This window comes from Emys orbicularis, chromosome 1 (assembly GCF_028017835.1).
Source record: "Emys orbicularis isolate rEmyOrb1 chromosome 1, rEmyOrb1.hap1, whole genome shotgun sequence".
NCBI lineage: Eukaryota > Metazoa > Chordata > Testudines > Emydidae > Emys > Emys orbicularis.
In genome coordinates this window covers 152,178,354-152,205,360 of record NC_088683.1, presented here as the reverse complement: position 1 = coordinate 152,205,360, position 27,007 = coordinate 152,178,354, and the positions used below count along the sequence as shown (strand labels likewise).

The 27,007-nt window shown below is 51.9% G+C and overlaps 3 protein-coding genes across 9 annotated transcripts in view; 2 read left to right on the top strand and 1 right to left on the bottom strand.

Annotated features, from left to right (window-relative positions):
- Positions 1–551: 551 nt before the first annotated feature.
- Positions 552–13,872, top strand: GNB3 (G protein subunit beta 3). Of its 3 annotated transcripts, none has more exons than XM_065397415.1 (9): positions 552–608; positions 1,748–1,786; positions 1,986–2,092; positions 2,362–2,425; positions 11,423–11,585; positions 11,698–11,761; positions 12,593–12,794; positions 13,173–13,389; positions 13,766–13,872. In XM_065397415.1, exons 1-9 carry the CDS (start codon positions 552–554, stop codon positions 13,870–13,872), a joined length of 1,020 nt encoding a protein of 339 aa, XP_065253487.1. The 3 variants fall into 3 exon arrangements, with proteins under 3 accessions (XP_065253487.1, XP_065253486.1, XP_065253488.1); XM_065397414.1 differs by having other exon boundaries at positions 11,698–11,764; XM_065397416.1 differs by lacking the exon at positions 1,748–1,786 and having other exon boundaries at positions 11,698–11,764.
- A 1,663-nt stretch (positions 13,873–15,535) lies between these two features.
- On the bottom strand, positions 15,536–21,932 carry CDCA3 (cell division cycle associated 3). Its single transcript, XM_065397417.1, has 6 exons — positions 21,872–21,932; positions 20,806–20,985; positions 20,401–20,536; positions 19,625–19,909; positions 16,580–16,701; positions 15,536–15,993 (listed from the first exon to the last, which is right to left on the bottom strand). The coding sequence occupies exons 2-6, from the start codon at positions 20,923–20,925 to the stop codon at positions 15,850–15,852; spliced, it is 807 nt and encodes a 268-aa protein (XP_065253489.1). The 5' UTR covers positions 20,926–20,985; positions 21,872–21,932; the 3' UTR covers positions 15,536–15,849.
- USP5 (ubiquitin specific peptidase 5) overlaps positions 21,896–27,007 on the top strand; it is a 24,533-nt gene continuing 19,421 nt past the window's right edge. For 3 of the 5 annotated variants that reach the window (XM_065397411.1, XM_065397410.1, XM_065397409.1), the window contains exons 1-3: positions 21,896–22,090; positions 24,727–24,852; positions 25,164–25,230. In XM_065397411.1, the coding sequence (XP_065253483.1) occupies positions 21,983–22,090; positions 24,727–24,852; positions 25,164–25,230 (301 nt within the window). In that variant the 5' untranslated portion in view covers positions 21,896–21,982. The remainder of the gene's footprint in view (positions 22,091–24,726; positions 24,853–25,163; positions 25,231–27,007) is intronic. The other 2 variants (XM_065397413.1, XM_065397412.1) reach the window with 1 other exon arrangement.

The window sequence follows — 27,007 nt, the reverse complement described above, 5'->3', positions numbered from 1 at the left end:
GGGGGAGGAGCTAGAGTCACTGGGGAAAACTGAACATTTTAAGTAGATTTCAGAGAGCTGTGTGGCTGACTCCCTCTCCGCTCCGAGTTAGCACAGGTCCCAGTGTTGTGTGATGCTAGAGATGTTTTTAGAGAAAATATGAAATTAGAGTCCTGATTGCCTGAGATTTGTCACTCTCCCCATGAGTTGCGCAATGAACTGCATTTTCTTGGCCAAACCTCAACTGAGATGAGTCCATTCCTCCTTCCTATAGTCCTCACACAGGTTCAACCAGATACAGCACTCCACTTCCTGTCCCAAAGTGCCCTGTAATGCAGCTGTTAAATGGCTGCCAAGTCCCACCCCATAGAATGCTGCATCTCAGCAGGTGGGTAAAGTGTTCCATGTGCACATGGAGTGTGTAAAGCCCTTTGGGATGCTGAGCAATGGGAGGTGTGAGGGAAAGGTGAGACCTTCTAACTAGTGGCCTCTGACAGCCCCCCCCCCCCCCATTTTGGTCTCTCCAGGACTCAGGCTATCCCAAGTGGAGGACCCATTACTAGCGGATCGAGATGGGTGAAATGGAACAGATGAGGCAGGAGGCCGAGCAGCTGAAGAAGCAGATTGCGGTAACACTGGAGATGGAACCAGTCCATGCGCCCCACTTTCTCCCCCCTCCCATCTGCTCAGGGGAATACCAGCCCAAGGGAGCTGCTCCACTCCGCCCAAAATAATCCTATCCTGAAGGAGCCCCTCCCTCCACAGCAGGGAATTCCCATCCAGAGAGAGCTCAGCTCTCTCCTGCCTTAATCCCAAGAGCCCCTACTAAGAAGGCAACTACTAAACCTCCCTCCCCTCCCCACCAGTAAGAAAGAAATGTGTATGGCATGTGGTAGGGATGGGTGGCAGGTGGTGGGTGGTCTGCGAGGCCAGGGAAGGAGTGTCACATCATAGAATTTGATTCCTTCCTCTCCTCCCCAGGATTTAATCTCCCTGTCCTTTGGGGTGTGCGTGGGGTGCATCCCAGTGGAGGGGCTTAGTGTGGAGAAAAGTAGATGTATAGCCTGTGGCATAGGCACCAACTGCATGGATGCTCTGGGGCTGGAGCACCCACGGGGAAAAATTAGCGGGTGCTCAATACCCACCGGCAGCCAAGCTCCCCCTGCCTCTTCCCCACCTCTTCCTTTGAGTGCGCCATGTTCTTGCTCCTCCCCCTCCCTCCCAGCACTTCTGCCCGCTGCCAAACAGCTGTTTGGTGGTGCTCAGGATGCTCTGGGAGAGAGGGGGAGGAGCAGGGACACAGCGCCCTTGGGGGGAAGAGGTGGGGCGGGAACTTGGGGAAGGGGGTGGAATGGGGGAAGGGTGGAGGCAGAGCAGGGGTGGGAAGAGGCAGGGTGGGGGTGGGAACTTGGGGGAAGGGGTGGAGTGGGGGCGGTGCCGGGGGCAGAGGGGGGTTGAGCACTCACCGGCGGGAGCAGAAGTCGGCGCCTATGGCCTGGGGTGGGGGAGGAGGTGGGGGTTGTGCCCCAACTTATTCTTTATGATTATTTGTGTTATTACCATAGTGCCCAGGAGCCCTAGCCACGGCCCAGGAGCCTGTTGCACTGGGTGCTGTACAAACAGAACAAAATGACGGTCCCTGGCCCAAGGAGCTTACAATGGAAGTAAATCTAAAGAGGTTTTCAAATCCTGTACCTGAGCCTCTCTTGCCCTTGCCTCCCATCTCTCATGCTCGCTCTGTCTCTTGCCATTCCCTCTCTCCCTGCAGGATGCACGGAAAGCCTGTGCTGACACTACACTTGCTCAGGTAGGAGATGGTGTTAGCCAACCTCAGCCGGGTGTGGCTGTGCAAATCAGCCACAACCCCCAGGCTGCGCTTCCCAGAACAGCCTGGAGAGGGAATGAGGGATGGAGCCATGTGGCAATGTGGGGGGTTGGAGAGCCCCCTTCCCTGCTGGCTGAGGTTTAACTCTCTCTCTCCTTGGGGGAATCTCCCACCCCCCTAGATTGTGTCCGGGGTGGAGGTAGTTGGACGCATTCAGATGCGTACGCGGAGGACCCTGCGTGGGCACCTGGCCAAGATCTATGCAATGCACTGGTGCACGGACTCCAAGTGAGTGAAACGCTGGCTGCCCCTGCTTAGGGTGACCAGACAGCAAGTGTGAAAAATCGGGACGGGGGTGGGGAGTAATAGGAGCCTATATAAGAAAAAGACCCCAAAATCGGGACTATCCCTATAAAATCGGGACATCTGGTCACCCTATCCCTGCTGCTTATTTAGGGAATGTGAGCTGGTGCAGTGACAGGGAGGGGAGGGGGATGCTGGTGGGAGTGGCCCAGTGGGATAGGTGACACTAACAGGGCCTGCTTCCTCTCTCCTAGACTCCTGGTCAGTGCCTCCCAAGATGGGAAACTGATTGTGTGGGACACTTACACAACCAATAAGGTAAGAGTCGGGAGCACACACCAGTAGCCAGAATCACCTGCTAGGGGAGGCCAGGAGTGGAGTAGCTGGGAGCATAGGCGGCGAGTTATACGGGCCTGTGGTGCCCGTGCTCTACCAATTTTTAGGAACGTGGGCCCGGCTACACCAATGTTTGGGGTCGCTGTACTTTGGGGGCCCCAGTGCTTCAGGGAGCCGGCCCACCCCACTCTACTCCACCCCACCGGCTCCTGACATCGCTTGGGGGAGGGGGAGGAAGCCGGAAAGAGGCGGGGCAGGGCTTGGGGGAAGGGGTGGAATGGGGGCAGGGAGGGGGCTGGGTTGCTCTCTGCTGCCAGCGCCAGGCTCCCAGCTAACTCTCCAGGCCGCCCTGGACCCCACATCTCCCCGAAGTGCAGGGCACCCCATAGCATGGGGCCAAGGACAGTTGCCCCAGTCTGTCCTATGGACGGGACGGCTCTGGGTCCAGGGCGGCCTGGGGGACTAGCGGGGGGGCCAGGCACCGGCAGCAGCGAGTGACCCAGTCCCAACCCTGCCCTGCTCTGCCCCCTCCCTACCCCCATTACACCCCTTCTCCCAAGCCCCCGCCCCGCCTCTTTCTGGCTTCCGCCCCCTCCCCCAAGTGATGCTGGGTGTTCAGTGATCTGCTTCATTCAATGGTTCAGTTCCAGCTGCCTCTGCATTACATAACATGAGCCTCTTAAAGATACAGTTCCCCACATCTCCCTTTCCCAGCCAGATTTAAAGATAACAATTTACAATCAATATTTACATAACATACAATTCCCAATACTTACAGTCCATCTACTGACTGAATTTACTAACGATGTGCAATTAATCTCTGAGATGCTTTGCACCACTGCTTGGACTTGCAGGTCTGCCTTGAAATATCAGTACTGCTATTGTCAGAAGGCAGAGTCCATTTATTCTGTCAGTGCTAAGTGCTCGGGCTCATCTGTCTTAACCTGCTGTGCTTGTTACTTGTCTGAGACCTCCTTGGGCAAAATGGCAAACTCAGTGCCCCTTATCTCCCTCTCTTGTGGAAGTTGGAGAAGGTGTTGCCTATTCTTCTTCAGTAAGTGTCTGTCTGGGGAGGCAACCTCAGGTGAAACCACTGCTATTTGTAGCTATTGTTTCCCATGATAGATATGCATGGTGTCATTTTCTTGAAGTGTTGGCAGCTCCTAGGTCATAATGATTTTTTTTTTTTGGTTTGGCCTTTTCTGTCTCTTTATACATCTGCAAGTCCCCAGTTTCTCTGACATCAGCTTCTATCATTACAGGCATTCTGGTTCTGTTTTCTGTGAAATAAATGTCAACAGGTAACAACTTGTGCTTTATTGGTGGCATTCTGTAATTTAATAGTGTTAAATATGGATCAGAATCTGACTCCTCAGCGTTTTTCAGTAGATACTTTATTATTTTGACTCTGTTTCCCACCAACCCATTGGAATGGGGATGATGGGGACTAGCAGTTATGTCTAAATAAATACTTCACTGAAACTGCTTACTCTTATGCCCACTAATCTGTGGCCCATTGTCAGATATCATGAGGTTAGGTACACCATGTGTTTTAAGAATAGATTTGATATACTCAGTCTAGTAAAGCTATCTCAGGGAAGTGAGAATAATAGTCCTCCTGCTACCTCCTGTCTTGATCACTGTGGACAATACCACCATCCTGCCTGTCACTCAGGCCTGTAACCCAGGTGTCATCTTTGATTTGGAGCTTGTGACGGAGGGTAATTTTTCATAATATTTTGGATAACTATTGTGTGTGCCTCAATTTCCCCTGTGTGGTGCATAGTTAACTAGGGGAAAGGTCCTTTACTCTTTGGAGTGACCCAGAGATACAGGTGAGTCCGACGCTTAGCTGCCTGGGGCTCATGCCCGTGGAGAGTCCCAGAAGACAATGGTCGCTCCAATTGCCTGGACATTTGGCACCTAGCAACAAATGACCATGGATGGCTCATTCTCCTTAGGAATCCAGCTGGAGAACAAAGGACTGGGGAGTGGGGAGTGGCAGGGCGGCAGGACAGGGGTATTGTATTGTGTGGGCTGCTGGAAGTAGAGGGAAACTTCTAGTCTGGGACTAAAGAGGCGGTCAGAGGGCTCAGGACTGACCCAGGTGGACTTTGCTGTAACTTTCCTATGTTAACTAAGGACTTTCTATACTGCGTTCCAGACAGCTATTAAACCCTTCTGCTTTTACAACACTGGCTGAGAGTCACTGCAGATCAGGAAGTCAAGGATGCATTGCTCCTTTTGGGTGTGCAAGTCTTCCCCAGGTGTCCAATTCAGGTGGACTGACTGAGGGGAGCTCACGGTGAGAAGCAGGGATGCTGAAGGCTCCGAGGTTGGGTCCCTGGAGGCAGTGAAGCTAAGAGGCCTACCCTAGTGACAGTGTGACCCTAAGGGGGCTGACACACAGAAGGGGTCCTCGAAAGGACTGTTCCAGAGCCATTCAAGAGCATCGGACCTGTGGATTCATGACAGGTGGTAGCAGAGGATGGTTGGCGAATGCACCCAGTAGACAGTTGGCTGCTGAAGGCACCAGAAGTGTTGGCAGCGGTAAAACAAGAGAAGTTAAAGAAAACAGGGAGGAAATGGTGTATAACCATCTCCCTAAGAAGAATATTGCAAACCTGTGCAGGGAGAGCGGGCTAAGCGTTGGGAAGCTCAACAAGGCGCAGCTGATTGCACAGCTGGTGAAGGATGACCAGTCTAAGAAGCAGGTTCCAGGCCCAAGTGGGGCTTCAAGAGGGTCTGGGAGCAGCAGAGGCAGCAGCAGCGTGCCCACCAGACCCGGTTCCCCATCCAGCAGGCGGGTCTTCACGACCTGGTTTCCCATCGGTAGATTTGAAGTCGTTGGAGCTGAGAGCAAAAGAGCTGCAGCTGGAGCAACAGAAGCTAGAGGACCGGGAGAAGCAGCAGAAGCATGAGGAAGAACAGCGCCACTGCCCAAATTACAGCCCTCCATGAAAGGGGGCTGGGAGAGGACTCAGACTTGGGTTGACCCTGGGATGGGAGATGGGCTCCTTGTATTTACACAGCGCTGAGGTTGGGACAGAACTCCAGAGGGGGCCTGCCAATGTGCAGAAGCATCCTGCATCCCTCACCAGACGCTGGGACACCAGAGCCACAGAGTTGTGACTGGGTTAATAACCAATGTAAACAGGTTCCAATCAAGGGTAAGGACACCCCAGGCTGCGGCCAAGACAGCTGACACACAGAGGAATGTGGGATCACTGTGCTCCTCACTCCCTGGCAGATGAGGGGGGGAGGCAGTGGCAGGATCCCAGCCCAGTTTCAAACCCAAAGGTTTTGGGGTGGCAAAAGGGCTGAGGGCCACATGACAGCTCCTCATGGGCACCCTATGAGTGCCATCAAACAGACCAGTCCTAAGGGAGGATGTGAAACTGCTCTGAGCTGGGTGTTGGAAGCAGTAAGTGCTATGGATTAGTAGGGTGCTAAAAGGATCACGGATGTGCCTGATAGAACAACCGCCAAGGAACTGGGAAAGATGCTGTGGCACCTATGGGCAGGGCCGTCCTTACCCATATGCAAACTATGCAGCTGTGCAGGGCACTGGTGCCCTACGCAGCTGTGTGCTGCTCCAGCGGCCAGCCCGATCCCCCGTCCGGCTGAGCCGGCCAGGAAAGCTGCCCCCACTCCAGCTCCACGCCCACTCCACCCCTTCCCAATAGCCCCTGCTCCACCCCCACCCCGCCTCTTCCCACCCCTGCTCCACCCCACCCCAGCCCCGCCCCCACTCCACCCCTTCCCCAAAGCCCCTGCCCCCGCTCTGCCCCTGCCCCACCTCTTCCCACCCCTGCTCTGCCCCACCCCCACTCCACCCCTTCCCCATAGCCCTCACCCCTGCTCTGCCCCCGCCCCACCTCTTCCCACCCCTTCTCCTGAGCTACATCCTGGGGAACTGCAGCTGGGGGTTGGGCGTGCCCTGCACTCACCGGACAGCGGGAAGTAGAGCAACCTGGCCCCAGCCCGCTCCGCACAGGCAGTGAGTGCTGGGGGTCAGGTGACGGTCCCCCCTGCCGCCCAAGTCCCAAGGCTGAGAGCCAGGGAAGCAAAGCAGAGCGGGTGGGGCCGGGTCACTCCACTTCGCACCGTCCCGTGAGTGCGAGGTCGGGCCCGCCCTGCAATCACCGGGTGGCAGGAAGTGGAGCGACCTGGCCCCAACCCTCTCTGCTCCACCGGCTCGTGCTGGGGGGCGGTTTCCCCCCTGCTCCCCAAGCCTGCTCCTGCCCCCCACAGTCCTTGGGCGCACCCCTCCCCCACGGAGGCCTACGGCCAGCCCCCCCCACTCCGCGGGGGTGCTGGATAGGGTACCACAATGTCTAGGGACAGCCCTGCCTATGGGTAACATTGGTGGGTTCCAACTTCGCCAGGTCACTGGCTGAAGTGTCCCCCATTCAGTTTGTCTCGAAGGGGGAAGACGTGATGGAGTGGGAATTTTTCATATTTTTAATTTTGGATGACTACTGTGTGTGCCTCTGTTTCCCCTGTGTGGTGCATAGTTAAATAGGTGGGGGGGGAAAGGTTGTGTACTCTTTGCAGTGACCCAGAGATACAGGCAGGACCAATGCCTGGGGCCCATGCCCGTGGAGAGTCCCAGAAGACACTGGCCACTCCAATTGCCTGGACTTTTGGCACCTAGCAACAAATGACCATGGATCGCCCACCCTCCATAGGAAGCCAGCTGGGTGCAACGGACTGAAGAACAAAGGACTGGGGAGGGGTGGGGGGGGGGGGTTTGTATTGTGAGGGCTGCTGGAGGCAGAGGGAAGTTTCTAGAATCGGATTACAAAGGGGTCAGAGGGCTCTGAGCTCTGAATTGGCCCAGATGGACTCTGCTGTAACTTTCCATTTTGTCAGTGCTTCTCAACCAGAGGTACTCGTACCCATGAGGGTATTCAGAGGTCTTCCAGGGAGTACATCAACTCTTCTAGATATTTGCCTAGTTTTACAACAGGCTACATAAAAAGCACTAGCAAAGTTAGTACAAACTAAACAATAACTTGTTTATATTGCTCTATATATCATACACTGAAATTTAAGTACAATATTTATACTACAATTAATTTATTTTATAATTATATGGTAAAAATGATAAAGTCAGCAATTTTTCAGTACTAGTGTGCTGTGACACTTCTGTATTTTTATGTCTCATTGTGGAAGCAAGGAGTTTTTAAGTGAAGTGAATCTTGGGGATACATGAGACAAATCAGACTCCTGAAAGGGGTACAGTGGTCTAGGAAGGTTGAGAGCCAGTGTCAGTGTTAACTAAGGACTTTCTATGCTGTGTTCCAGACAGCTAATAAACCCGTCTGCTTTTACTCAGCACTGGCTGAGAGTCACTGCAGTCAGGAAGTCGGGGGTGCATTGTTCCATTTGGGTGTGCAAGTCTTTCCCAGGTGTCCAGTTCAGGTGGACTTGCTGAGGGGAGCTCACGGTGGGAAGCAGGGGTGCTGAAGGCTCCAAGGTTGAGTCCCTGGAGGCAGGGCCGTCCCTAGCTATTTCGGTGCCCTATGCAGCCCCCCTGTGGGGGGGCTGTGGGGGGCCCCAGGCCTCCAGGGGGGGAGGGGCTGGCCCCAGGCCTCCATGGGGAAAGGGCTGGGGAGAACGGGAGAAACCGCTTCCTGGCCCCAGCCTGCTCCGCTCTGCTCCCCTGACCCCCAGCCTTGGGGGGCAGGGGGGAAACCGCCCACCAGCACTCGCCAGTGGCACGGCTGGGAGCCAGGGGAGCGGAGTAGGCTGGGGCCAGGTCGCTCCATTTACCATGCAGTGAGTGCAGGCCCATCCCCTGCAGCAGTCCTCAGGGGAGTGGGGGCGGGGCTGGGGCAGAGCAGGGGTGGGGGCCATGGGGAAGAGGCGGAGCAGGGGCTGGAGCAGCACGCAGCTGTGCAGGGCACCAGGAAATGTGGTGCCCCAAATTCCCTGGTGCCCTACGCAGCTGCGTACTTTGCGTATGGGTAAGCATGGCCCTGCCTGGAGGCAGTGAAGCCAAGAGGCCTACCCCAGTGACAGTGTCACCCTAAGGGGGCTGACACACAGAAGGGGTCCTCCCAGGGACTGTTCCAGAGCACTGGACCTGTGGATCCGTGACAGACCTCTCTCTAGGTCCTCACATCCAGGCTATGTCTAAATCTTGCTGATTCTTTCTGCATAACATCTCTAAGGCTATGCCTACACTACTGCGGTAAGTCGACCTATGCTACGCAACTCCAGCTACGTGAATAATGTAGCTGAAGTCAACGCACCTTACGTCGAGTTACCGCGGGGTCTACACCGCGGGGGGTCGACGGGAGAAAATCTCCCGTCGACTTACCTTACTCCTCTCGTCAGGGGTAGAGTACAGGGGTCGACTGGAAAGCGATCTGCAGTCGATTTGGCAGGTCTTTACTAGACCCGCTAAATCGACCGCTGGTGGATTGATCTCATAGCGTCCATCCCCGCTGTAGTGTAGCCGTGCCCTAAGATACGGCTTTTCCTATCTATCCACCCAACTCTCATCATCTTGTGCCTTGATTACTGCAACATCCTTCTCTCTGGCCTTGACAAATGCAATCTTGCCCCACCCACATCCATCCAGAATGCTGCTGCATTGATCATTTTCCTACGGTTACCATATTTTAGTTTTTAAAAAGGAGGACACTCCACGGGCCCCCGGCCCTGCCCAACTCCGCCCCTTCCCCGCCCCCAGCCCCGCCCCAACTCTGCCGTCTCCCGCCTGGCTCGGCTTGGGCCCTGGGGCGCCAGCCCCCGGCCGAGCACCGCCGGCCCCGGCCCCAGCCCCGCACCGCCGGCCCCCGGCCGAGCACCGCCGGCCCCCGGCCCGGCCCCGGCCCCGCACCGCCGGCCCCGGCCCCCGCACCACCAGCCCTGGCCCCCGGCCGAGCACCACCGGGCCCTCCCTCCCTATTTTCCCGGACATGTCCGGCTTTTTGGGATTTCCTCCCGGACGGGGATTTGAGGCCCCAAAAGCCGGACATGTCCAGGAAAATCCGGACGTATGGTAACCCTAATTTTCCTAACCCATCACTCTGATGTCACTCCTCTCTTTGAATCCCTCCACTTGCTCCCCGTTCTCTAGCACATCAAACATAAGCTGCTTTCAAGGCCCTTCACCATCAATCCCCACCCTACCTATCACCTCTCATTCAGTGTCATTATACCGACACTTGCCCATGATTCCAGCCTCCAGTGCCCACTTATTAAATGTTTACATTTTTAAATTGATAATAGGGGATCTGGGCATATGCTATCCCAGGCACCCTGTGCTAATAGCCTTAATCCCCTTCTGCAGGGGCTCATGCTGAGCAGTGGCTCTCGCAATCACTGGCCACATTTCATCCAGGCAAGTTTTTTTTTTATCAGCCATGTTCAAAATCTAGCTCCAGTTTAGCCAAATGCTCTAGAAAGTGTCTGCAAGCACCAAATCTCTCCCAGGTTTGTATTCCATTTGCAAATCAATTTGAAAAAATAATCTCTGTATTCTTGGGGGTCAGGCAAGAGGGTTGCCAGGCCCTTTTCACAATGGCAATAAATGGTTTAAGGTCAGTTTCGGTTAAAACTGGCCTCCCATAAATAAAGACATGAAACTTTTTACCCCCATAGACTCAGGCCAAAGCCGCCTCCTCTATTTGAGTGTACTGATGCTAAGGGTGTCGGGAGGTATGACTGCAGCACGTGGACGTGCCTGAGCTAGCTTTGATCTCTTGTTTCTGACTTGGACTGTGGGTTCTGCATGCCTCTAGGCCTCAGGTCTTTTTTCTTGCAGTATTTTGGATTCTCTATCATGTCTACAGTGTCAGAGCTTCAATCTGGACTGGGTGACATCTGTTACTTGGCAAATTCTAATTGCTTGGTCTCCTAGTAGTCTCTGTCTGTAAGTGTTTTGTTCCAAATCCCAAACACGACCTGGTCTCTTACGAGGGACTCAGGTAAGCTCCCAAAACTGCATGATTGGCTCTTTAGCCTTAGATCAGACACAAAATCTTCTATAGTTTCATCTTCCTTTTGTTCCCTTCTCTCTGATTAAAAACATCTCTCGTACGTCTCATTTTTAGGTGGAGTGCAGTACTCAAATGCCACTGCCGGTACTATGATTTCATAGTTAGCCTCCTCTGCCTGACTTAACTGAAAACTATTCAACACATCCAGTACTTCAGAACCAGCTATTGTCAGAAATGAGGCTTCTTTCTGACTGTTTCCTTTCTATTGGCACCCATGGCTTGTAGATGTGGAGTGAAGGGCTGTGTGAACCTTCTCCAGTTGTCTTCCAAATTCCAGAGCAGTTCAGCTCTGGTGGGGGCTTTTAACCACTCCATTCTTCCACTCAGGGTATTGTCTTAGGGCTGGTCCACACTGGAGCGGGGGATCGATATAGGAAACGCAACTTCAGCTACGAGAATAGCGTAGCTGAAGTCGACGTTTCCTATATCGAACTAAAAGTACTTACTTCGGGTCCACGCGGCGCAGGCAGGCTCCCCCGTCGACAGCGCTTCCTCCTCTCGGCAAGCAGGAGTTCCGCAGTCGACGGGGGAGCGCTTCTGGGATCGATCTATCGCATCCAGATGAGACCCGATAAATCGATCCCAGAAGATCGATCTCTACCCGCCGAATTAGGCGGGTAGTGTGGACCAGCCCTAAGTGTGTTTTCACTCCTAGCACCACGTGGTGTTCAGTGATCACTCAAAATGCTTTACAGAGATCTGCTTCATTCACAATCTCAGTTTCAACTGCCTCCGAGTTACATAATATGAGCCTCTTAAAGGTACAATTACCCACAAGCTCCTCCTGCTGGGATAGGCTGAAACTGGGAGTTTCCCCTACAGCCAGCTTACTCACCCTGACTCCTACGGTGCCTCCTGCTGGGAGAGGCTGACTGGAGTGGCTCCCCTAACAGGCAGCACTCTTGCCCTGTGCCCTTCAGTTTCTCTTGCTGGGAGAGTCCAGGACTGTTTCATTTCTCCCCAGGTTCATGCCATCCCTCTCCGCTCGTCCTGGGTCATGACCTGTGCCTATGCACCCTCAGGGAATTTTGTGGCCTGTGGGGGTCTCGACAACATGTGCTCTATCTACAATCTCAAGACTCGTGAAGGCAACGTCAAAGTGAGCAGGGAGCTCTCGGCCCACACAGGTGAGTACCCTCCCCACCTCTGCAGCCCAGGGCATCCCTGCCCCTGAGCCTCACTCTCCTGCCCCCGCCATTGCCCCCATTATTCTCATCATCTATTATTCCTGCCCCTCAGGTTACCTCTCCTGCTGCCGATTCCTGGATGACAATAATATCGTGACGAGCTCCGGAGACACCACGTGGTGAGTGATTCCCTTCATCCTCTCACCAGACATTGGTGTTACTAACTAATGATTTTATTGCAAGTCCCCAATATGTGGCATTTATCTTAAAGCTCCATCCCCAGGAGTCATGGGATTAGGGCAGAATCTCCGTTTTTAGCCCTGATGGTTGCAGAGAAAACTGGAAAATGTGACCCCAGTGCATCTTAAAGGCTCAAAAACCAGATGACAACAAAAACAAACCCAAAGTTTTTTATGTTTGAAACTCGTGACTCGATTTTTGAATGCTTGGAGTGGCAATTCTGAGGCATAGAGAAGTATGGGAGGGCTACAAAGAGGAGGATGATTCCTCTCTCCTTCTGTATAATAAACTTGGTATTTTTCTTTCCAGCTGAGGCCAGGTCTACACTAGAAAGTTTGCTAGTATAGCTGGTACAGTTTACAGCACTTTAGTGAGCAAAATAAGCTACACAGACAAACAATGCCAGTAAAATTACAATAATCACCCCCTAGGCAACATTGCTGTGCTACCAAAAGTTTCTAACATAGACCTAGCCAGAGTTAGCTCAAGCCCTTACTCTTAGGCTACACCACCACCAGTAGCCTGGTTGTATAGGTGTTAAGCTGTATTGACACAATGTGATAAGAAGGCTCCAGTTGCGTTAAGCTGACTTGATTGGTAAAAACATCTTTTTCCATCAAGTAGCCTAGGCCGTAGTTTCCACCCCTTCTTTTAAAATAGGGTAAACTTCCCAATGTAGCCTTAAGGCTGGTCCATCTCCCGTGGCCACAAGACTCTAGCACTTCTGTTGCTGTAGCCCTGAGGACTCTTCTCTCCTCCCCTTACAGCGCACTCTGGGATATTGAAACAGGACAGCAGAAGACTGTGTTTATGGGTCACACTGGAGACTGCATGAGCCTGGCCGTCTCCCCAGACTTCAAACTCTTTATCTCTGGGGCCTGCGATGCCACTGCCAAGCTGTGGGATGTACGGGAGGGAACCTGCCGTCAGACATTCACAGGGCATGAGTCGGACATCAATGCCATCTGTGTACGTACCCTGTCCAGCCTGGGGGAGCAGCAAATATGTGTGTTTTAGGCCCAGGACTGAAACAATCATAGGGGCACTGTCATAGTTGTGTGTGGGGAGCCACCCATCTGGGTGCTAACGTGGGACTTGGAAGATCTGGGTTTTGTTCCCTGCCCTAGAGCAAGCTCCTCAGTCTCTCTGTACCTCAGTCCCCAACTGTAAAGGGGACAGTAGCATTGCCCTACCTCGCTGGGATGTAAAACCACTAACATTTACAAGGGCTCTGGGCTGGAATGGCAGGGGCGTTGACAGAGCTGGGGTGGGGGGCAGGCTGGTGCAGTAGGTGCTGTGGGGCAGGATTATGGTCCCTTGTATGAATGGTGCCATCTCCCTCTTCAGTTCTTCCCCAACGGTGAGGCCATCTGCACCGGTTCAGATGATGCCACCTGCCGCCTCTTTGACCTGCGGGCGGACCAGGAGCTCATCGTCTATTCTCACGAGAGCATCATCTGTGGAATCACCTCAGTCGCCTTCTCCCGCAGCGGGCGTCTCATGCTGGCTGGATATGATGACTTCAACTGCAACATCTGGGACTCGCTGAAGGGGGAGCGTGTGGGTGAGTGGGTCCTGGAGTTGCCTGTTAAGGCTACCTACTGCAATGGAGGCCTGGGAACCCCAGCAAGTCACTCCATAGGAGACAAAGCCCCCTTTTCTAGGAGGGGCAGGTTAGTAGCCGGGGAGTCAATTCTCCCAGAGGCACTCCGTTGTGGAATGTAAGTTACCCTTTTCCTAGGAAGGGCAGGTTACAGTCCTGCTGAGGGAAATGCCTCCTCTTGGCATTAAGGTATGCAGAAGATGCTTGCTAGGATGACATGCACAGCTGGCGTGGTGCATAGTGGTGTACGGGCATGTAGGCCACATTCCCACAGACACTGTAGCACGTCTCCCCCCGCCCTCCTCTTTTGATGATGTCTGCTCTCTCTCCCCTTCAGGGATCCTCTCCGGTCATGACAACAGGGTGAGCTGTCTGGGGGTGACAGCAGATGGCATGGCCGTGGCTACTGGCTCCTGGGACAGCTTCCTCAAGATTTGGAACTGAAGAGGATGATCGGGAGAGGGAGATTATTGGGAGGAGGGTGTTTACAACAAACACATTGTCAGTTGAGCACAATTGGTATTTCTACCTGTTAGTCACAGGCATGTCTCTCTCTGAGTCTCTCTCTGAGGGAAAGGAGCCCTCCATTAGCTGTTCCCCCCAACCCAATTCCTAAATATGCCATAAGGCTTTCAGCCTGGGACAGGTTGTAGGACCCCAGATAAGTGAGACTGTTTCACAAGCTTTAGGACCTTGCATTGCACACCCAATGACACCCATTCCTCCCCCAACTGACTCCACACCATTTTATCCCTACATTGTCCCCCCACCCCAATCACCCACCAGAAAGACAAACACCGTTCCCTGAAAAAGACCTCTACCTTGAGGCAGGGACCCCCCTCCACTATATAACTACAACCATTGCTCCAGACACACCTCCCCTAATCCTCCCAAAGAGAGAAACCCTCCTCCTTGCACACGGGGGTAGAGAGAAGAGATTTTAGCCAGCTAGGACTCTGCATTGAGCTTTGCTAAGAGGGGCTAATTTCTGTGGGACTCCCTCCCCCCACCAGTTAGCCCAGTTTTATCTATGCATCAAATGGGGGAGGGGAGTTCACTGCCCCATCTAGGGCATCAAGGACAGGGAAATGTTAATTTATTTTTATTTATATTCCTGTAGCTGTCCCCCTCCCCTCATCCACATGTGCCGTGTATTGCACTTGCATTAGCTTGTAGACCACCTCAGCCCCTACTTTCAAGATGTAACTATCATACAGGAGTTTCAGGCAAAATAAAAAGATCAAGTGAGATGCATGTGCTGCATCATTTGAGACAGACACTGGACTAGGCTACTGCAAATAATGCTTGGGAACACAGGGGATAATCATCTGGGAACTCCTACATGTCTACTGCACTCAGCTCTAGCCCCTCACTCCCAGAGGCAGGCCCCAGGGGAGGGAGAAGTCAAGGGCCTCCCCCTCTCTTGGTACCCTGGGAGGACTATGCAGTCTCCCACCTACTTCCACCCCATGCCAAACACTTGGTTGCTCCCTCTGGAGTACACAAGGGATCAAGTTGGGAGCAGGAGATTGAGATTTGCTACCGTCAGCCACTGAAAGCCTCTCAGGGAGCTGAGGATTTGGGAAGGCCCCTCCATCAAGCTCAGGAAATTCTGAGCCAGCCAGCCGACACCTTCCTGGGGTCCCAGTTTGTTGTAGCTAAGAAAGGACCTAACCATATGAGATGCCAGAGGCAGCAATAAAGAGGTTATGACCACACTTACAACAGAAACTAGCATACCAAAGAGACAACACCCAGCATGCAATGCTCACGAGTGGAGGGGTACAACTCCCAGCATGCCATATTCTCGTCCCAGAGGGAGGTACCCCCCAGCCCCAGAATAGCTCTTCTCACTTCAAAGTAGGTGTAGCTCCCACTAGTGACTACCGCTCTTAGCACGTCACAGACCCTGGCTTAAATGGCATATGCCATTGAATGCTGGAGATCAGTCTCTGCTTCTCTTCAGGGTTGGTGGGGGATTTCTGCCATACGAACCAAATTGTTTTGGGCCCAAGATTCAGCAACAGCTGAACTGGACAGGCACTGGGCAAGGAGGTGACTGCTAGCCCAGGCAGGATGCAGCAAGACACTGGTGCAGCCAGATGGTCTTTAAAGTGTGTTTATTAACCACATGCATGGGCTTATAAATTGAGGCAGTGCAAGTGAGGTTTCAGAGACCAACAGCCACATAGCACAGAAGCCTGTATGTGAAAAGAGATATGCATAAAATTAGGGGAGAGAAAAGGAAGTACTGTTCATCCTCTCCGCCTGAAAAGATTGGGTGAGAAGAGACTACAGGCCCAGGGTGTCCCTACCCAAAAGAGCAGGATCCTTTGTCCTTAGAAGGCTCCATTCCAGAAGCACAGATAGAAGAAAGGGTTATTGTCAGGAGTCCAAGGGAAAGGGGACCCCCCAAACCCTTTAATTCTCCACCAAATGACAGTGTTGATTCTCTTTGTTCAAATCATTCCAGTCACGGCCCCCTGATTTGAGGCTGCACCCTGGATCTGCTGCCACCTCCTTCCACTCCCCCAGGTTCTCTGCCAGCAATGGGTGCCTCTTACCCTGGAGAGGAGAGAAAATTACTTAGTGCAAAGGCAAGTTAGTCTGAAGTGTTCCTCTCTGGGGCTCTGATGAGACCCTACATGAGATACTGCACCCAGCTCTAGGCCCCTCAGTCCTTTAAAGGTAGGCAGAGCTCAGGAATATGCAGGGGTCATGCGGTAAACAAACATTTTAAAATCCCCCTGGCTGCACCTGCATCTTGATACATCCCACAGGGGCTAGCAATCACCTCCTTGCCAGGGTCTGGGGAGAGATTCAAAGAGGAAGGTATACCCAGCATGGCAAAGCCATGATATGGTGAGAGGATCATCTGCAAGTGTCTGAGGAGGCTCAAATCTGGGGGGTGAGGGATGGGGGCTTGGCAGGTTAAGAGGATAAGACTGAAAAGGAACTTAGAAACCAACCCTCAGCACTGAGGGGTTTGTGAGCCCAAATCATCTCTCCAAAGGGCCTGGAGCCCCATTGTTTGGGAAAACAATTCTGAACTGAGCTCATGAGGTGTTTAGAACCTGAAGGGGCTCCACCCCCACTCTGCCCCTTATGGGGTCCTAATGCCTCATCCCGCAAGACTCCCACTAAGCATCACCTGGCGAGGAGTGAGAGTACTCGGGGAATTGTCGTCTTGTAGGATGCTGAGGGGAGAGCGCCCGGTACCACCAGAGACTGCCAAGACTTTGTTGCTGGCCTTGCGTCTTGTGGGTTTGCCCCCTGGAGAGAGAGAAAGATGCAATCAATAGCAGCTGCAATTCAGTTAGAGGTTCAGCAGTTTTATAGTCCTTTCCGCCCTTTATGATAATCTAGTCTGACCTCCTGCATAGCACAGGCCAGAGAATTTCTGCAAGTGACTCCTGCACCACCCAATGACTTGTGAGTGAACTAGAGCATCTTATTTAGAAAGAGCTCAATCCTGTTTTAAAAGACTCAAATCCACCCCACATATAGGTAAATTGGTCCAATGGTTAAATAATCTCACTGTCATCTCCCACATGCGCCAATCCTTTGCTACTCTCCCCTCCTGAGGGCTATGGGGTCCCTCTGCTCTGTGATTGCCACCTGCTAGAGCTTCTCCCCATGCTCATAAGCAAGGACACAGGTCCTGCCACACATAGAAGAAACATCCTCTCCAAACTGTGCTCCCATATTACAGGCCCTTCACCTCTCACCCCATAGACATTCCCTTGGGCAAACTGCCATCTCTGGCTGAGGCACACCACAAACCGTGCCTCTCAACCCAGTAGCAGTTGATCAACCTTACCAGTTAAATGCCCTCCACTTAAAACAAGCAATGCTTTTTATCATGCATCTTTCCCCTTTTCTCCAACATAACAGCCATGCTGGGTCAGACCAAAGGCCCATCTAGCCCAGTATTCTGTCTTCCAACAGTGGCCAATGCCAGATGTCCCAGAGGAAATGAACAGAACAGGCAATCATTGAGTGATCCATTCTCTGTTGCCCATTCCCAGCTTCTGGCAAACAGAGGCTAGGGACACTATCCTTGTCCATCCTCGCTAGTAGCCATTGATGGACCTATCCTCCATGAACTTATCTAGTTCTTTTTTTAACCTTGTTATAGTCTTGGTCTTCACAACATCCTCTAGCAAAGAGTTCCACAGGTTGACTGTGTGAAAAAAAAATACTTCCGTTTGTTTTAAACCTGCTGCCTATTCATTTCATTTGGTGACCCCTAGTTCTTGTGTTATGAGAAGGAGTAAATAACACTTAGTTATTTACTTTCTCCACATCAGTCATGATTTTATAGACCTCTATCATATCCTCCTTTAGTTGTCTCTTTTCCAAGCTAAAAAGTCCCAGTCTTATTAATCTCTCCTCATATGGCAGCTGTTCCATACCCCAAATCATTTTTATTGCCCTTTTCTGAACCTTTTCCAATTCCAATATCTCTTTTTTGAGATGGGGCAACCACATCTGTACGTAGTATTTGAGATGTGGGCATACCGTGGATTTATATAGAGGCAATATTATATTTTCTGTCTTATCAATCCCTTTCTTAAGGTTTCCCAACATTCTATTCGCTTTTTTGACTGCCGCTGCACATTGAGTGGATGTTTTCAGAGAACTATCCACAATGACTCTAAGATCTCTTTCTTGATTGGTAACAGCTAATTTAGACCCCATCATTTTATATGTATAGTTGGGATTGTGTTTTCCAATGTCCATTACGTTGCATTTATCAACATTGAATTTCATCTTCCATTTTGTTGCCCAGTCACACAGTTTTGTGAGTTCCCTTTGTAGCACTTCACAGTCTGCTTTGGACAGAAGTCTAGTATCTTGAGTAGTTTTGTATCATCTGCAAATTTTGCCACCTCTCTGTTTACCCCTTTTTCCAGATTATTTATGAATATATTGAATAGTACTGGTCCCAGTTCAGATCCTTGCGAGACACCACTATTTACCTCTCTCCATTCTGAAAACTGACCATTCATTTTTACCCTTTGTTTCCTATCTTTTAACCAGTTACTAATCCATGAGAGGACCTTCCCTCTTATCCCATGACATCTTACTTTGCTTAAGAGCCTTTGGTGAGGGACCTTGTCAAAGGCTTTCTGAAAATTTAAGTACACTATATCCACTGGATCCCCCTTATCCACATGCTTGTTGACCCCCTCAAAGAATTTTAGTAGATTGGTAAAGGGAAATCATGTCTCACAAAAACTATGTTGATTCTTCCCCAACAAATTATGTTCATCTATGTGTCTGACAATTTTGTTCTTTACTATAGTTTCAACCACTTTACCCGGCACTGAAGCCAGGCTTACTCCCCTGTAATTACCAGGATCACCTCTGGAGCCCTTTTAAAAAATTGGCATTACATTAGCTATCCTCAAGTCATTCGGTTCAAAAGTTGATTTAAATGATGGGTTACAAACCACAATTAGTAGTTCTGCAATTTCACATTTGAGTTCCCTTGGAACTCTTGGGTGAATACCATCTGGTCCTGGTGACTTAACAGCCAATTAAAACACAACAGAGAGGGGGGGAGGCAGGGAATTAACAGCAGGGAGCTGGTGACAGGGAAAGGAGACAGTGGGTGTGCTTCATCCGGAATATAAAGGGGTGGAAGGAAGCAGGGGTAGGGTGATGAAGACAGCAACTGACGTCTGTAGGACAGGATGAGATGCACAAAACTGTTATGGAGAAGCAAACCAGAAAGGCTCTGGGGAGGTGGCTGGGGGAGTTGGGTCCAGGACTAGTCTGTCTGTCCACATGTTCTCCCCTTTCAGAACTAGACTAGGACCCTGGGGTTTTCCACTCTTACATCTCTGCAAGATTCCACTATTCCAGCTGAACCTTAAGTTCATTTCCTTGCCCACATACTCCCTGTGCCCCTCACAGCCTGCAAGAGGGGGCCAATGCTGCTGCTTTCTAGGATTAACTCACTTTTCCTGAGGACACACGCAAACACACTACTTCCCTTTATGACCTTTAAGGGAGATCCCTCACACTTGCTCTAGACCCCCCTCACCCCACACTGAGGCCCTCTTCACATCCTGGCCCCTCTCACCTCCTTAATCATATTCCCCATTGGGTGACCACAACAGAGGCCCCTGTCAGTTCCCCAGAACCACCAATCCCCACACCAGGGGAGGCCCCAAACCCATACACTTACCAGAGGTGCGGGGTGGGTCAGTGAAGCGAGCTGGTCTCATTACAGGCTGAGCACAAGTGTTGGAAGGTGGCTGCTTCTCCTCACCCCGCATTGGGATCTTTTCCTGAGACACAACCCTGGCAGAGCCTTCCCCCTGAGGGTTCTTTCCATTTGTCTCCTCCCCTGGAACACAGGCAGCTCCAAGATTTGGCCCCTGGTCTAATGGCTTTTCCAGCAGTGACTCGTGCTCCATGGTCTCTGCCCCAAAGGCCTCGCTGAGCTGCTTCACCAAACAATTTATGGTGTCTAGGGAGAAGGCGAGGATAAGACACCTTATCAGACCCTGGGGAGGGGGCAAGACCCCACCTGAGATACTGTACTCAGCTCTGGAGCCTACAATCTCAGAAAGATAGTGACAAACTGAAGTGTGCTCAGAGAAGAATTAAGAAATGCTCAGGGAGCCAGAGTGGTGAAATTCTGGTGGGAGACCTCAAGAGCTAAGTTCACCCAGCTCACCAGAGCCAAGAATAAAAGAAGAATCATCTGTAAATATCTGAAGGGCACAAAACCTGAGGGAATTGTGGTGGTTAGGAGGCAGGATGTGAACAGGGTACACTGAACCAAGGAAAGGAGCTCAGGAACCATCTCCAGTCCTGAGGGATCTGGGAGTCTGGGGAGTGGTCTCCATAAGGAAAAGGTACAGATCCCCCAAGAAATGGACTGAAGAGTATGATTCTGCCCGAAACCCTGATCTGTCCATACAACAAGCCACATTCCAAGAGAAGACATATACTTACCAGCCATCACAGACTTCATAGGGGTGCGTGAGATGCCGAGGGTTGGCGATCGAGGGTCCCAACTCTGGATCTGTTCAGTTGCCCTCACCGCTTCCTTGGACTCAGCCAAGGGGCTTCTCTGAGGGGAGCTCTCCACCTGAGAAAGAGATGGAGCCAGGCACAAATGGACATAGCTCACAAACTGTGACCAGAGCAGGGAGACAGATGCACAGTGGGCAAAGACAAAGCAGAACTGTGATGTTCAGATCCTTCTCAGATGAAAAGCAGAGGACTAGACAGGCCCACTGGTCTGGGTGAGACATACTGAGTGAGATGGGCAGGGAGGGGAAGGACACCAGACTGGATAGTCCTGTTTTTAGTCAGACTGGGGCTGGGGGAGGCAGGATGAACCTGATCGCCTCTTACCTCAATGGGGGTCCTCAGGATCCCAGGTGTGGGGGACCGGGGGTCGCTGACGTGTGCCAGGTGTTTGTTGAGGAAGGGTTTCGAAGTGGGTGTAACAGGGAAGCTCTCAGCAGCCCCCATGGCTGCGGGCACCAGGAGTGACGAGTCCTCCACGCCCGAGTCCGCCTTCAGCAGGGAGCCCTGAGGAAAATGGAAATGCTGCGGAGTTACCCGCAGGCACCACCCGCGGCACCGATACACCAACCCCTCCGCTGCTGAGCAGGGGAGCTGGAGGCGGCCCTCCGCCTGCTCAGGTGCTGGGTAGGGCTGGCTTCCCGCATCTCCCCTCACCACCCTGCGGCAGGGACGCCGGGCAGCAGCAGCCGGGCCCTGGGGCTGACCCCGCTGCTGGGGGCCGGCCGGCCGGCCTGGCCCCTCCCCTCGCTAGCGCCGCGGGGGCCCGCACACAGCCCGGGAAGAGCTGACACTCCGCCGGCGACGCCCGCCTCGCCTCACCTCACCTCACCTCGGGCCCTGTCTCCGCCGTGATTCAAATCTCCCGCCCTAGCCGCGCCCGGCCCCGCACCCCCATTGGCCCCAACAGCTGCCGTTCGCTCCCTCCCGAAGGTGGAGCACTCCCGCCCCCAATATACACCAGGCTTCCTGTGATGCGCGCTCATTGGCCAATCTTATTGCCAATCACTCCGTAATCCCACCTCTTAACCTCCCATTGGTGGGACAGCCAAAACCTTAGCGCAACATCATTCATAAAGACCATATTTCCTCCCTCTCTGTTTCCTATTCGCTGGAATTTATTTTTTTCCAATCTGATTGGCTATTTACTGGCCTAGCACTTTATCATTTTCTATTGGCGGGGTCGTTAGGCTTCCGGGGCTCATTGGCTTTCCCTCCGTCAATCTCCAAGCGACTCCACCCCAAGTGACTCTTGCGCTTGCATTGGCTGGAGGTTTAGACGTCTCTACCTAGATTGTCCCAGGTGGCTGTCCGTATACAAAGGGCAATTTTGATAGGGTGAGCAGGGCTGGCCTTGGAACGAAGGGGGCGGAGCGGTTAACGGTAGCCCTACCTCTCTGCTTGTGCGCCTGCGTGGAATGGGATTGGCTAACTAGTCTCTGACAACGAAGGTCTGTGATTGGTCAGGGTGGGGCTGCGGGCGGTGCTGCAGGGAGCCGCTGTCATGGCGGAGCTGAGTGAGGCGTTGCTATCGGTACTGCCGGCTATCCGCGTGCCCAAGGCTGGGGACCGGGTCCATAAGGAGGAATGCGCCTTTTCCTTCGATACACCGGTAAGCGCTCCCGGCATCTGTTCTCCCCTTCACCCATGAGGCCGCCTGCTCTCCGGCCTGATCCTCAGCGCGCCTGGGCCCTAGGGACCGGCCCGCGTGGGGCATGCTGGGACATGAAGTCTTCCATGGATGAGAGCTCTGTTCGGCTCAATTGAGTGCGGCTGCGAGGACTACAACTCCCAGCCAGCCCTGGGTCCTGGCCCCGTTCGTGGGCGAGGTGTGCTGGGGGCTGTAGTTCTCTCCGCTCCAGTGCTGCCCGCGGAGTTCTGCCTTTCTGCCGCCCCGGCAGCGGCTACGCGGGCTTCTCCTGCTGACTCACCGCGGGGCGTCCCGGCTCCCTCAGCGCCCGCTGGGCTGGGGAGCGCAGACCCGAGCCGGCTCTCCTGTGCGGAGCATGCTGGGAACTGTAGTCGGCTGACCCCTTCCCCAGAGCGAGTCCGAGGGGCCCGCCCAGCCGCGCTGCAGCCCCCGAGACTAGAGTCGCTCCACAAGCGGCGCGGAGGGCTCCTCGCCCCGCTGCCCTGTTGGCATCTCTGGCGGGCCGAGCTGCTCGCGGTGCATGCTGGTGGGCGTAGCCCGGCTGGTCTGCCAGCACTCCCCACCCCGCAGGCCCGGAAACATCCACAGGGGGTGACCTCATTCTTGATCCCCTTGCCCACCCTCTGGAGGCCGGGTTTGAACGCGCACGCTCTCCTTCCTGGGATTTGAGGGGAGGAAGTTATTGCTGTTCCTTACACCCACACCCCCGGCCCACTTTGCGGGGGAGGTCTCCATCATCTCCTGGGGGCACAACCAGCCCTTTCCCCAGGGTGTGGAACATACATCCAGGCAATTGAAGGGTTTGAACCAGCCCTAAGGTCCAAAATTAAAAGTCCCTCAGAACCTCCCTGGGCTCACGTTGTCTTAGGGACCCTATATCCTCTTAGGTTGGAACACAAAGTTCTCCCTGGCCCCAAAAGCTGGGGGATACCCCCGTACCGTGTCATTAAAAGAACAAAGCAACAGAGGGTCCTGTGGCACCTTTAAGACTAACAGAAGTATTGGGAGAAGTGAGGTTCTTACCCACGAAAGCTTATGCTCCCAATACTTCTGTTAGTCTTAAAGGTGCCACAGGACCCTCTGTTGCTTTTTACAGATTCAGACTAACACGGCTACCCCTCTGATACTTGATTAAAAGAACAGTGTCCCTTCTCCCCCTCCCTTTCCCTCCAGCCACATTCACCCAATGGAGTTACAGCCTCAGGCATTTTTAAACATGGTTCAATTTTTTCATTGGGAAGTTAGTGTTGGTTAAAGTGCTTGATTGGCAGCCCCTGGGAATTGGAGGTCTCTATCCCACCTGACTGGGGACAGCCCGAGTAGCAGTAGAACAAGTTTCTCTCCCTGTACACACCCTGATAAAGTGCTAAACACTTCCTGGGGAGGGGAGTTCAGCCTCTGTGGTCCATTCAATCCTTACACTCACTGTTGAGGCTTCCAGCTATAAGGCTTACTTGTGCCCACTATCAGGGCTTCAAAAATTACTTGACACCACTGGTCAAGAGCTAAGCCTACTAACCAGGATGAAAAATACCTGCATTGCCACTGTCATTGCAGTTTCTATGGATGAGTACAGTTGTATGATATGTTTTCTTGTATCAAATTGTAACATTGTCAACCAATTTTCTAACACCCTTAACATGTAACTTACTGCCAGTCTCTCACTTTGTTTTACCTTTTTTCTCTCTTCCTGACTTCACTCCACTTTTTTTTCATATAATTAGATCTTTTTATGTTGTCTTCAGTGTCTATTTTTCTCTTCACTTCACTACAAGAATTAGACCTACTAATCAAAGACAGACATGAAAAGATTTTGGGTCCCACTGTCCAAGGCAATAGGAAATGAAAGACTCTTCTTTTCCTCCACAAGCCCTGCATTTGAATTCTGTTTGGGAATCCCATTTTTTGTCTCTATCTCCATTTCAGCCTTCTGATTGCTGAGACACAGATTGGGTATTCTCTGCTATTCTGTCTCTTTCCTGGCCTCCATGTTTAGGTGTCTCTCATGCCCTCGCCCACCACTTTTAAATAGCGTCAGTGCTGTAGGTGCTGGGAGGTTGCCAAGCACAGCAGCGTGAGACTGACCTGATTCTTGTCCTGGTCTGTTTCACAGCTGCCCACAAGGTTCCAAAAACAAGATTCTAGTTAACTTTCACTCTGCAACAATTTGGCAAAGCTAGATTAGTAGCGCTAGATCCGTCTAGCTGCAGAGACAGGTTGATGTAGCTGCATCAGTTTTGCCTGGGTCATATTTTGCAACTGTAAGTGCTAAAGTCTTTTTTAAATGAGGCTACAGCTCCTCAGAAGTTTATGGGTCTGGCCTGATTCAGCTTCCTACTATGGATAAACAGGCAAGTGGATTTTCAAATCATTCATAGTGGTGGGAGATACGTATCTTGCTGGCAACTAGAGTGAGACTTGACAACTCCTTTCAGACCAGCCACTGAATGGCTAACACATGGGCATGATTTGCAGTCATTGAATGGAGCTGGATTAGAACCAGCGTACTAAAGATAAAAGTCTATTCTGTTCTGTTGAACACCTTCCTTTGGCCCCTCTGAGACGTGTCTCCCTATCAGTCTGTCTTTCTCCCCTAGGAGTCAGATGGGGGCCTGTATATTTGTATGAACACGTTCCTGGGCTTCGGGAAGCAATATGTAGAGAAGTACTATGGGAAAACAGGCCATCGGGTCTATCTGCACCTCAAGAGAACACGCAAGCTGGTAAGAATGGGGTGCTTGGAGCTGGGGGACACACTGCATTGCCAAACCTGCTCTGAGTCTGAGAAGAGGGATCCAGCTCCATGTTCATTCAGACCTGAGGCTTTCCCTCATCTGAAACACAACCTGGTGTCCCGTCCCCCCCCGATGGGACCCCAACTCTGGAGCTCTGACTCAATTAGTTATTGTATTGGCTGCCTGCCCCATCTCTCTCCACCTGCAGTATCTGCCTCAGTTCCACAGGCTTTGGGCTACCCTCATACTGCTGGGCCTCCTTATTGACTGTCTCCTCTCTCTCCTTGCCTCTAAAACAGAAGGAGGAAGACAGTAGCTCCAGTGCTGGAGACCCCCCCAGGAAGAAACCCACCCGCTTGGCTATTGGTAAGAAAACAACTCCATCTAGCCCAGTTTCCCTGCTGTGCCAGATCAGACCTCTACAGCTGTCTAGCCCGGCGGCCATTCACTCTCTCCTTTCATGCCCCTGTGTTGGATGAGACCCATCTAGTCCAATGTCCACGTATCCGGGAATGGCCAAGAAGGATAGCTGTTTAAAAACCTGCTGCAGTGATGAGAGTTGCTTTATGTTCAAGTCTGTAACAATGGAGTTCTGTTGACAGTTGGAATTTGCATCCTCTCTAAAGTCTGCATACATAGATCAGCTTGAACACTGCTATGCAAGGTTAGGGGCTAGGGTAGAGTTTGGGGAAACCTTGAGGTCGCTTGATTAAAAGGTTTTCTGAACAAGAAGCGCAAGGGGAGTCGACGGGTGAGTGTCTCCCATCGACATAGCGTAGTATGGACCCCACAGTAAGCAGATCTAAGTACGTCGACTTCAGCTACGTTATTCACGTAGCTGAAGTTGAGTAATTTAGATTGATTTCCCCCCCCTGTAGTGTAGACAAGGCCTTAGTCTCTGTGCCTCTATTCCCCATCTGTTACAGGGGGACAACAGGACTTCTCTACCTCACGGAGTGGGGGTAGGATAATTCCATCAGTGTTTATGAGGTGTTCAGTACTGAAGTGGGGGCTTATAAGCACCTCAGTAGATCACTGGGATCCCTGTGGTACGCTGTTGGAGGGCCACTCCCACCTGTCGAGCCTGAGGCTCACAGGGGGGGTCCACCACCCCATCAGAGCTTTAGGAAGCTCTGAAAGGCCACCCTGAAACCCTAGTAGCCTATTTTGTTTTAGGGTTCAGGGACTTCTAATGCTCTGGGGATTCCCCATTCCCAATCGCTCCTTGTGGGGGAAGAGCATGGCACTCTCTGTAGGGACTGGGAGCCCTAAGGATACATCAGGAGAGATACTGAGAAGGCATGTTTGCGAATGTGGAGAGCCTGGGGATAGTGTGCTGACTTGTGTTTTTCAGTTGACTATGTTCCTGGTATTTCTGAACCCACCAAGGTTTGTAGCTCTCTGTCACTATGCTGGTGTAACAGCATCATCATATCATTGCATTCAGGGGGTATTTGGAGGAGGTGGAGGGCGAGAAAGCATTGTGCTTGGTGTACTGTAATGTATATTTTTGATTGTCAGTAGTGATTAGGCTCTTCTGTTTAATCAGGCGATGGCTCTTGGAAGCGCTGTGGAATGGAGGCTCTTTTAGATAGTGGCTGTTTCTAGAACACTGGGTAAAAGGGCCTGCCCCACAGGGTGGGTAAAAATGGATGATTTAAAAAAAAAAATCAGATTTTTATTTAAATATTTTGTTATTTTAAAAAATATGCCTATTACAAATTAAATTTTAAATTGGCAACCTATGTTAAGACTTAAATGTACGATAATCTTTTAAATTAATTCAAATTACAAAAATATTCAAGCACTGTGTATTTGTTGCTGAAGTTTTAAAGAAAGTCGTACCACTGAACTGGAGAAAGTCACTGGCTAAGCACCTAGACCAGAGTTTGCTGAAGTGCTAAACCAGCTTTTGACACGGTAGCCTCTTCTGCAGGTGCAGAGAGAATTTTTTCTTTATTTCAATTTATTCAACTAGTCCAGTTCAATAACTACTTCATGTAAAGTTTAAAAACTGATTGTGAGTTGAAAAAGCAAGAAAATTTGTTTCCTCTCTTCCAATCTACGAATAAAAATGTGGTGTGAGAGGACATTTGAGGTTGGGAAGGAATTTTCCCCCAGGTCTGATTGGTAGATGTCCTGG